General features: G+C 37.1%; 1 protein-coding gene across 1 annotated transcript in view; it reads right to left on the bottom strand.

The window, feature by feature from the left end:
• Window positions 1–12,272, bottom strand: part of LOC108044575 (discoidin domain-containing receptor 2) — a 115,422-nt gene that overhangs the window by 34,907 nt on the left and 68,243 nt on the right. The window contains exons 9-13 of the mRNA XM_044460253.1: window positions 9,115–9,270; window positions 8,007–8,218; window positions 7,520–7,667; window positions 3,685–4,207; window positions 103–351 (exon numbers count right to left, since the gene is read on the bottom strand). Coding sequence (XP_044316188.1) covers window positions 103–351; window positions 3,685–4,207; window positions 7,520–7,667; window positions 8,007–8,218; window positions 9,115–9,270 — 1,288 coding nt within the window. The remainder of the gene's footprint in view (window positions 1–102; window positions 352–3,684; window positions 4,208–7,519; window positions 7,668–8,006; window positions 8,219–9,114; window positions 9,271–12,272) is intronic.

The raw sequence follows: 12,272 nt of genomic DNA, 5'->3' as shown, positions 1-12,272 counted from the left end.
AGCGCACGCAAAAAGAAAGCGGGGAAAGCAGGGAAAATCAGTAGGAAGACATTCACGCATTAGTTTAAAAGTACTCTCGAGGGCACCGCAGAGTGTCCTTACCTCAGACTTTTATTGCTAATCAGGCCGCTGTTCTCGGCAACGTGCTCCTGCAGGAACTGATTCAAGTCGCCGAGGCAGTGCGAGTAGTCCTGCACAATGCAGATAGGCTCGTCCCGCAGACAGGCCCCCACCAAACGGGCCACATTTGGATCGCTCAGCTGCGCCAGCTGCATGGCCTTGCTGCGAAACTCCTTGCGCAGGGTATCGCTGGCCCCGGGTCGCAAAGTGGCCACTGCCACGAGGGTGGCGCTGCAAGTGGGGTAAGATTGGTCAAGATTGCGCAGGGATAATGATGCGATGCAGGAAGAGAGGGGGATGGATGGGTCGTCGGAAGACACATTTTTCCTTACATAGAAAAAAAGATTTTCTAAAAGTTCAATTTAGTTAACATTTTAAGCCTTTTATTATTATTTTTTTTAGAAATTTCAATGTTTCAATTCAAGCAAAAAGAAATATATGTAAAAACAAGAAAGTAAGCAACCTTCGGCAAGCCGAAGTTTATATACCCTTGCAGTTATTACAAAACGACTACATTTTGATTTAAATGCCTATATTACTAAAAACAATGAAGCTATGTCGATTTTGCGCTGCATTTCGCCAAGACTAAAAAACTTATTGCTGATATAGTAAATAATTAAAATAAACACTGGGTGATCGTTCATCAGCCACTACGAAAAAATTACAAAATGTAATCTTTTTTCAGCAGAGTGTTTCTTGTATCAATATACTGAAAAAATCTAAAAACCAGGCTGCATGAATTAAGTGCATCTGTGAACTTTTAATAATCAAATAATTAAACAAGAACATTGTTTAATTTTTTTTTCAATTTCTTTGTACACTGGCAGATTTGTCTTGGCAAGGAACATTAGAATATCTTTTTAGAGCCCTTTACGGCAGATAAGTTTACTTTTAATTTTTAACTGCCATCCTGGAAATATTAAAGTCATTTCGCTGGCGAACTTTCTTTTCGATCTGAGTACTAGTCGCGACGAAGTTAGTCGTCTAAAAAATTGCAGCTGATGTGCAACCGACTAAAAATGTTGCTGGTGACCTCCGCTTTCATGGTGTGTCATACACTCAAGGCAAAGATGTAAGGGTTAAAACCCGCCAGAAACGGAAATTAAATAGTTGACGCAATAAATATCATGAAGTTCGAACGAACAGACAAGGTCAAACTTGTGTGGGTCTTAGGAGCCCATAGGCGCGAAGGCAAAAATTAGCTATTTACGAGTGACGTTGATATACCCTCCCCCCAACAATATATATATTTCTTAGGGTCGGAAATGTCTCCAAGACATCATGGCTAAATTTTCACTGAAATTATAACACAATCTGCAAAAGTATAAATAGTTTCTAACCAATTTATATTTTTGTAATGATAGATCACTGTTATTTATTTAAAAAAAAAAAAAAAAACTTTTTTAGCAAATGATGTCTCTGTCTACCATATAAAATAAATAAATATATTTTTAATTAAGAACTGTATTTTATTCTCGTAACCTATTATTTTTTTGTCGTTTGTTTTGCAGCTCGTTTTCTTGACTTAAATAGTTTTATTCAATTTTTTGATAGGTAAATAAAACATAAAAAACAAGTGTTATTCGTCCGCCGGAAATTAAAAATCAGAATAAGCTATGTGTGACTTAATTATGTTGCAAGTAAAGCATTAACTATTTAGTTAAGCAGAATTGTAAATTAATCTACGTCCCAAATAAACAAAAAACAAACGGTATTTGTTCGCTGACGATTTTTTAAAATTTTTTCATCTCCTTTTTCGGAATGTGGTTTTGATTTTAATGTCTTTTATTATTTTCGTTGGTGGTCTATCAATAAAATCTTCTTCTGTCTGGCAACTGTCTTTCCAGCTGACTATTAACATTTTATCGCTTTAGAGGTCGGAAGGACGTGACGACCTTAAAGTTGCCTACCTCAATATTGTTATTTTCTAATTATTTTCCATACATCTGTATGAGTTCCAGACTTACTCTCCATCTCCCACAGCCGTCCTGGTCAACTTTGCCTGCTGCCTGAGCAATATTACGTATACGTAATACGTTCAGTGGCTTTCCAACCGCAAAACTATTAAAGCAAGCTGGCAAATCGATTTGTTAAGTAACGCATTAAAATGTGCCAGGAGCAGAATATCAGACTGCCAAGTTATTGCTGGCTTTAATTGATTTTGCTTTTCAAAACCAGAGATTGAGAGCAAAAGTTATTGTAGCACTGCTTGTCCTACCGGATATATGTGTAGGTATGTTTAGAAAATCCGATGGATTTGTTTTCTTTTTGTGGCTTATGAAACAACTATGTTCACCAAAAATCGATTTATGATTCACCCATTACAAATTAAGGAATTTATAATTTCCCAAATTTTCTCAATGAGGAAAAAAACTAGCTAACGAAATTGTATGAAAGTGTATTTTATGCGAGCTGAAGTTTCTCCACTCTCTCCTTTCGCACCATCAGAAGCCAACAAACCATTTACAAGTTAAATCATTTTGACTGCATTTCCGATTTGACAATACACAGAAAAAGAAACTGTGCAAACAAATTAAGGAAAATACATCAAATATACAAGCAAATCAGGTGTTCGCCAGGGATCTGTTTGGGGTCATTATTGTTAACAATGTATTTAAATTATCTATATAATACACTGTCGATGTGTAATGTACGCGGACGACGTCCAATTATATGTAAGTATGAATTTGATTAATTATTATTTGTAGACTGGGCTTTGTAAAAATATTGACACTAGTAGCTTTTAGAAGCTTAGAACAGGAGATGCAGAGCTAGACTATACGAAATACATTTGACTGCATTGAATCAGAACAAATTAACCTAGTCAATGAACTGTCTTCATTTATAACCCTATTCGTGGTAGATTTATAGGCCCGACTAGACATTATATTCCTCTAATCTTAAATCACTGTAAATCTAAATATGACTTCCATGTTTGCGTGTAAAAAAAAAACCATTTAAATTTCACAATAGCAAAAGATACCTAACCAACTGAAATCTGGTTACAATGAAAGTTGTTTGCCTCTCTACTTTTGACTCTCTCAATTATTTGATTTTTGAAGTAGAACGGACAATCTGAACATATAAGTAACAAGAAAGTTTGTTCCTAAGGGAGCTATATGATATAGTTATATACTACCTGCTATAGAAAGACAACTTTTGGGAAAATTTCAAGCAGATAGCTTTAAAACTGAGGGACTAGTTTGCGTAGAAACGGACGGACAGACGGACGGACAGACGGACATGGCTAGATCGACTCTCCTGCTGATGCTGATCGGAAATGTCTCCATCACTGTGTTGCAAACTTTTGAATGAAATTACAATACTCTCTGGAAGGGTATACAAATTTGTCTTATGAAAGGGGGCATTAAGTGCTTAAATGCGTTTGTTTCAATAGTTTAATTTTGGATCAACTTCGCAACATAAAATATAATTTCAGTTCTCTAGCCTGAGTTATTTTATTTCGGGAACAAGTTTCTGTGTGCATTTAGATTTGGTCTGGTGGTGGAGTCAAGGGTTACAGGAGCGGAGGTGAGTGGTCTGTTTGCTATGTACAGTACTTACTTCAGCACATTTGTTTCGCACAAATGCAGCTCACCGAATACGCCAAAGCCCAGTTTCTCGACGATAACCAGCGATTGACGTGGAAACTCCTGCACTTGGCAATTCGCCCGCTCTTCGTTAATGTCGGTGAAATTAGCGCTCAAATCCGAATTGTAATGATGCGGTTTGCCCACACCCACATACGTGGGCATGGTCGCTGCCGTTGTCGAGGAGCAGAGGGACCCGCTGCTCTGGGATCCCGGCGGCGGCACAGCCAAGGGTTTGTTGCAAATTGGAGTGGCTGCGTAATATTTCTCCGGCGGCGGGGGTGCGGGGGGCGGGGGCAGCGGGAGTTTGGCGAAATTAAGAGAGTTGCGTGCACTGGCGGTGGCGTCGCCAGCGGCAACAACAGCCTCAGGACTCGACCCCGTTCCCGTTCCCGATCCCGATCCCGGCCCACATTCTGACCCACAAGTAGGAGGATTGGGCAGCAGCTGCTGCATGTGAGGCACCGCATACTCCTGACACACAATGTCCGGCACGTCTGTAATTAGATGGAGATGGGGAAGGTGAAAATAGTATAAATGCATGTGGCAACTGCATACTTAAAACTCTAAAAAACTAGTACTAAAATAATTAAAGTATAATACAACTTGAACTTAAAAACATTTGAGGAATACCTAAAACTTTATTTTTGTGAGCTGAAGCAATAAAAATAACCCGTTCATGTTTTGTATAAACCCGTCTTATATGCAAATAAAATGTCATAAAATCTATTACTGATTAAAGTAATTTAAGTATTAGCAAATAGTAAAAGATACGAAATCAGCACAAAATCTGGTCAATCGATAACATATTATTTGCAAATATGTGGGGCATATAGACCTAATCTTGTAATTATCTACACACCAAAATTAATCATGAAAGTGCAAGTATCTAAAGCAGTTTTCGGCTTATATCCATCTTTATTTTCCCATAAATTTAACATTGGCATTTACAAAAATGCCCTTCCACTATTCTCATATTATTCCGTTTTTTAATCCGTCAGTGTTGCATAAACAGGAATTCATGAAACTCATTGCAGAAATACAGTATGTATGCGTGTCAAACAGACTGGCTGAAAACGGCGACCTGCTTACAAATGACTTTCTTTCCTCGGTTCTGCTGACGGTTATTGCAATATTTATTTGCACGCAAAGTTATTAATCCTTTTTTTCCAGCTTGTGCTTGTTTACTGGCTTTATGGTCTAGTGCAAATTGGCATTTGACTTCAAATATATACTTTAATTTGAGTGACTTAAGTACAGTTGAATTGTTCCCGATGAAAAAGTTTTCAGCCGGTAAGAAGTTTCAAGCACTCAATTTGGAATCGCGCGAGACTGTGACGAGCCGAGCCAGCAACCCAACTTATAATTTATTTCAGCCAAATTAAATTAATATAGCAACTAGGCAGACTGCGACTAAAAGAGGGAAAGGGACGACAAAGGAAGCATGACAAATATTTGCTGCCCAGTTATAAAATGCACCCAAGGGCGACGTCAGGAAAGTTTTGGCCAAATTACTCGAGCGCATGAAAGGCGTGCTATTAACGTTTATGATGAGTGGGAGTTAAGGACCAGGATTGGCACGTGGATTGAAGCCAGTGCTGGAGTTCGTTGGGAATGTCTTCGAACAATGCAGACTGGATGATGGGTTATGTCGATGCGAAGCCACTAAGCGCATCTTACGTAAGGGCCGAAAGCCGAAGAGTTAAATATTTGTAACATGCCTTAGGCGACGGAGGACGTTAGAAGTTATTACAATTTACGAAGCACAGGTTGTAACTTCCAACTGCAGCTTTATGTCCGTGTGGCAATTAAAACAGTGTACAGGTCGCACACAAAAAAGTGGCACACGAAACATTTTACTTGCTTTCTGAACTGGTAATACCCTTGCTTGCAAAGTCTGTGATTGTTTCGGGATGAATAGTGCACGAAAAGAGTTCTCCAGCATTATTTTCTTAGCCATTTTGTATCACTTCAATTTTGAACCTTACTGTAAAATTGTTATGATATTTGTTTTAAATTATTCTTACCAACTGATTAGAGCAAGTTATGGGGGTAACAATTTTTTTTGTTATAACATTTTTCTTTGAGCAAAAAACAAATTATCATTATACATAGGATCAACCAGAAAATTAAATTTTTTTTTTATATTTTTAGAGACTTTTTATAAATTTTTTTTAATTTCAAAACTATTGCAGGGAAATCGCTTTAGAGGTTGGTACACCTAGAGTAAAAGGACTTCAATTGAAACAGATATTTTTTTAACGGAAGAAAATAAAGACCAAACGTGTTCTTTTGTTTAAAACTACTTAAAAAAATCTATATATTAAAGCTCAGACCTATCCACACTTCATGCCATATTAGCTGCTTATTTTGCAGCATATATCTTATTTTTTGAGGTTTTTTTAATTATTCGCATACCGGTTTTTTTTTGCCACACAATATATCTAGTCAGTTATCCAAGTCTTAAAGTAAAATGATGCATTTAATATTGCCACAAAATTGCAAAATTCTTAATTAAGTTTTGGCTAATTGTGTACAGACTTATTTGCGATGCATACATATATAATATTAATCATTTTGACTTTTTATTTTAGGCCAACTGTTATCAATTATATTTATTAATTTTCGTTACATATACCAATACAAAGTCCGCATACCCTGTCAAACATTCTGTATACCGCCCGACTCAGCAATTCAAATTTATGTCCTGCGGTGCGAGCAACGCGCTCTAGCGACCAATTTTTTATTCCTGTCCAGTTTCTTTTGCCCAGCATCACGTAACCCTGTGAACTCCGCACCACAAACTTTCGGATCCATGTTCCCCGCTAAATTAAGCATTGCGTTCTCTATACCGCCCCACCCCGCCCCTCTCCATTTGCCATCGTGCCGCAGGAACATTTGCATGTCCTGTCACAGGCAGGAGGCAAAACATCAAACTCATCAAGCGCCGTACTGTCAGCGCAGTTACTCGGCTGAAGGCAAGTGCCCACACATCATTGTCAAAGGTGCTTCTACCCTGGCACCATCATCAGCCAATCCGATACACAGGTTCATGGCTAGATAGACTTTATACATATATAAGTCCAGATGACTTTATATATTTTTCTGTTTTACCATATTAATTTTAGGAATAATTCTAATCATCATAAGGTTATATGTTGATTTTATATATTTTTCTTTTCTAACCACATTACCTTTAAGAAATTATTCTATTCATCATAAGGCTACAGGTTCGTGGCTATAAAGTCCTTATAGTCTTATATATATATTAGTCCAGATGATTTTATATATTTTTCATTTCTAACCACATTAATTTTTAAGAAATTATTCTAATCATCATAAGGCTGGGATGACACATTGAATTTCTAGCATTAATTAATTGTAGGTCGAACAATCAAATTTAGAGGCACAGCTACGAAAAATGTATTATGTATCTCATAAAGCATGTTAAGTATTTATAGTATTTTTAAAGAATTTAATCCAGAAATATGTTTTTACAATTGAATCGTGTGAAAATTAAAAAGTTACAATTTTGTTAAATAAAATAATTCTTATAATGTTAAGTGTCTATGCTTATAGATATTAAATTGGGATATTCAAATAACATTATTTTCCAAGAAATATAAAATAATAAATGCTATTTTGGGGCTGTACAGAGAAATTGTCATAATGGAAGTATGAATTTGGGGCCTACAATATTTTACCAAAGCGTTAGAATTCTCCATTCTCCATTCCACATGTGCAACACTCAGCAGCAACCATTTTCAATGAAATGATGATTTGCGACCAGGGTGCATTGATAGACTCACCTGTATAGTCCGGCAATACATGCTGACGCTGCAGGTCATTCATGGGGCAAGCACTGGCCGCACTGGTGTACATGTTCGCGTTGAAGGGCTCATGGTACAGACTGTTCTTGTCAATGGACGACTCATTGTCATCCGTTGTCGGGAGCACCTGGGGGAAAAAATGGCAGCAGATAGTGAAAAAAATCATGGCTAGCTTCGGGCCACCTTTTTTTTTTGCATTCCGCAGTCCGGTTACTACAGCTTTTAATCATGATTTCTGGAATATGGCCAGTGTTAGTGCTTTTGTATGTTGGTAACATTCTGCACGATCTTTTTTGCTTCCCTTGGCCCCAAAGCTGCAGGACATGCACCCTGAATAGTCCAAGGATCCAACTGAGCATGCCGGCGGGGTCGAGGGTTGTTGTGCTATTTGCATGTTACGTAGCCCGGTGCGTTCGGCGGAATGCATTAGTGGGGCTCGAGGTGTGGTCTGGGTTTAGGCGCTTACCTTCAGGACACCGTTACCGTTCAACGAGTCCGTGTTGAAATTGTGTTGAAACGCTCCCAGCACGTTGTCCCTGCCGCGGGAGCGTTTGCTACGAGCTACCATCAACAATATAAATGTCACTAGTAGCATGATAATTGTGGCCAACACTGTGATAATGACGCCCACGAAACTCTTCGGTGGTTCCTGGTGGTCAATGGGTTTCGGAGAGATAACTGTGGAAAGAAGTTGGGGAATTCAATGTATTACTCTATTCACACCTCCAAACCTACGCGCTTTTATATTTCAGAGCACCTGGGTATCGCATTTCATTTGTTTATAGGGACACAGACGTTGTTGCTCTTGCAACTATCTTCAAAGTGGGTAGATCAAATTGTGTATTCGAAAATTAAAACCCATGTTAAAACTTTCACAGCTTAGGGTTACAGTGTCAATCAAATTAAAGTGTGTGTCAAATATAAAAGAGAACACATGTGTCTTTGACACTCGCAAGATATCTTGGTTTTTGATCATAGACTAGTTATATTTTCTTTTTATATCAGATCTCAATAGACTTTAATTTTTGTGCGTTACTGCCTACCTTTGCCTGTTTAGTGACTTTTCTGAGGATACAAAATAAATAATAAAATAATAATTAATAAAACAATTAGAAAACAATTTTTTTTGGTTTGTTTTAAAAATTAATTTTCCAATCAAGAATTGGCTAAAAATAACTAGAATCAAAATTTTGTAATAAAAATCAAAACAAACCGTTTTCGAACTATGTTCTAGATTTCATTGACTTTTAATACATAGATATTCCAAATTATTTCCATTTGATCCCCAATTCTTAAAGGCATTTAAGGATCATTATAAATTTGGTAAGTAAGTTTCCATGATTGCCTTGACAAGTGATAAGCTTTTTATAATGTGGTTTTACGTTAATAAAAATCGAATCCTTACTTTTTTTGATGTTACACCGTAACGATATTATTTTTAAGGCTTTCATATTAACGCAGTATGAAACTACTTTCTTTCCCGTTTATTATAAGTACTAGTTGATTTGATGATTTATCATTAATAGTTGATTGGCTCAATTGTGATGGATCTACCTGGGCTTTGTTCAACTCACCTTGAGTGGTGTGCTGGCTCTGTTCGCCTCCGCTGCTCACCGGTCGTCCGACTTCATCGCGCTGCAGCGGATACTCGGTGGTGTCCAACTGACTGACGCCATTCGGCGGAGACGCTTTGGGAGGCTCATCGTCTGAAAAGTTACCGACAGCAGGCACTGAAAGTGAAATAAGTGTGCAAAAATGTATAAGTATATAAATTCTTGATAAGTATCACCGTCTGCCCGTTTCTACGCAAAAGGGGCCCTCATCTATCTAAATGAAACTTACACAGAAGTCGTCCATTCCAAGAAAGTATATAAGTCAGGACGATCGAAAAAATAAGAATACATATATTTACTTTATAGGGTCGGAAATGTCTCCTTCACTGCGTTGCAAACTTTTGAATTCAAGGGTATTTCACTTACTTAGTTTAACATTTATACCACACACAGCTATCTTGGTATTTAGTTTAAACTAAATAGTATGACAAATAAACTAATAGTGCCACTATGACTATACCGAGTGAGTTTAAATCTTAACTCGTCAGCAATAAATTTAATTGTTTGGAAAGCTTTATTTAAATACTATCGAAGTTACGTTGATGATAAAAAGCTTATCGAGAAATTTGTAATAGTCAATAGTATAGAATTTATGTAACAATCGTTTTGATCTATGACCATTTTTTTGGGTGTAGTTAACCGAATACTAAGCTGGGCGTGGCTGCCAACCGTTTATAAATTACCTCTTCAATTAGGGAGTTGGTGGGATGACGGAGTCCAGACGAAGAATGACAAGAAACGGATGATTGGCAATTAGTGCTGCATAGCATTGGCTGCACATTTTCTTAAAGGCGGTGGAGCATATGTGTGCGATTATTTACACCTCCTCGCCATCTGAGTTGATAGCTTGCTCCCGACATAGATGAACAAAAAAACAAATATATATCCATTCAAGGGCCATAACAAAGATCTATGATAACATCATAACATGGACTTTGTTAAACCCTTGCAGAGGGTATTATAATTTCAAATTCAAAAGCTTGCAACGCTGTGAAGGAAACATTTCCGACCATATAAAGAATTTATATTCTTGATCACCATCAACAGGATAGTCGATTTAGCCATGTCCGTCTGTCCGTAAAAACCCATTTTTTTCAGAACAACATTATCGCTTAATTTATTTTTTATACCCTTGCAGAGGGTATTATAATTTTGGTCAAAAGTGTGCAACGCAGTGAAGGAGACAACTCCGACCCTATAAAGTATATATATTCTTGATCAGGATCACCTCCTGAGTTGATATAGCCATGTCCGTCTGTCCGTCTGTCTGTCCGTCTGTCTGTCCGTCTGTCTGTCCGTCTGTCTGTCCGTCCGTCTGTCTGTCCGTCTGTCTGTCCGTCTGTCTGTCCGTCTGTCTGTCCGTCTGTCTGTCCGTCTGTCTGTCCGTCTGTCTGTCCGTCTGTCTGTCCGTCTGTCTGTTTCTACGCGAACTAGTCTCTCAGTTTTAAAGATATCGAATTGATACTTTGCACACACGCTTCTTTCCTTTGCACGCAGTATATAAGTCGGAACGGCCGGGATCGGCCGACTATATCCTATAGCTGCCATATAACTGATTGATCGGAAATGCCATAACTTTGGTGTTTGTAAAGTTAGGAAGTTGGGATTTTCTATGGGTTTTATATTTGATCAATCAATCCGACCTACCAAATGTCATAAGGATCGGCCGACTATATCCTATAGCTGCCATATAACTGAACAATAGGAAATGCCATAACTTTGGTGTTTGTAAAGTTAGGAAGTTGGGATTTTTTATGAGTATTAAGAATGCATCTTATGAATAATTTTGAAGAATATAATTTACAGAGTGTTCTGCAAGGGTATATCAACTTCGGCTCCGCCCGAAGTTAGCTTTCCTTTCTCGTTTAAAGGTAAATTTATTCTTTAGTTAAGTTTACAGGTTAGATGAAATATTTGCAATTTTTTTTAAGGTTACCAAACAATTTTATCTGATTTAATCATTTTACTGGATTACTCTGAAACAATTTTTCAATTCGAAAATTCATTTAAGTTCTTTAAACCAATTTTTAGAAAAGTTTCGGAATGTACCTAACCAAAAAATTGCAAGCCGTCTAAAAAATATAAGCGTAAGTCTGAGTTTATATAATTATTGATTATAATATTACAAGAACCTTTAATCGCCATTTATAATAATTTTGAGCAGGTTATTTTTAATGGCGGTCCAAAGTTTAGGCATCTCTAATAAAAAACTGCAAAAAATTCAAACTAGTTTGCTAAATTAAATGAAATGTGTTTACTAACATGCCTTTTTAAGTTAATAATATTAAATAAATTTTAGATTATATGAGTAAAAATATATATTTTTCTACTTCCGCTTGGCAATAAACTTTTTTATATACTTTTCTTGTAAGTTGCATTTTAAGTTACCCATTAAAAGTCTCTGGCATCTGGGATTGCGCCAATTTGAAGCGGCATATGTTAAGGGAAGTGAACTTCCTTTTCTAATTCAGGAATTTACATATTGAGTACCAGTTGAAATATTAGCATAGCCCAAAATTGTCATTGACTATCTTGACGCTACATACGATGATATATTAATGGGACTTTGATATATAAAATTATACAGTGAATAAGAGAATAATCCATGTCATTATTTTGCATCCTGATGATTTTTAAAGCATCTTCACTTCCCGCTGTAAATTCGACTGCTATTAAGAAAATTACAAATCGAACTCGCAATTCATCGGCTCTTATGGCCTTTGATAGAGCAAAAGATCAACAGAGTTGAGCCATCTCCATTCAATGGCACACAAACCTCTCGCACTCATCGTCACACAAAGCGATTTTCAATTAGAAAGGATTAAGCGTGGCAAACTGCACAAGAACTTAAAGCGCAAGCAGCAAAGTTATTGAATTGAATTTGTATGCAGGCAGCGAATGACTAAAGCAGGTTACATCGAAATCTGAGAGCACAGCAAATGAAGCGAAGAAAACAGGACGAAAGTCTAGTGAAACACAAAGCCAAGTGCTCTATTTGCAAAATTATATTGCAATGTTATTGATTTATAAAGGCATGAGATCTTGCAGAGCTTAAACACCCTTCCAGGAGGGGATTTATAAGATTGAAAAAAAAATTAAAAAATGTAAAAACAGAATGC

Source organism: Drosophila rhopaloa, unplaced genomic scaffold (genome assembly GCF_018152115.1).
Source record: "Drosophila rhopaloa isolate 14029-0021.01 unplaced genomic scaffold, ASM1815211v1 contig_2, whole genome shotgun sequence".
NCBI lineage: Eukaryota > Metazoa > Arthropoda > Insecta > Diptera > Drosophilidae > Drosophila > Drosophila rhopaloa.
The sequence above is the reverse complement of the archived record's forward strand: the minus strand, read 5'-3'. Positions and strand labels throughout refer to the sequence as shown.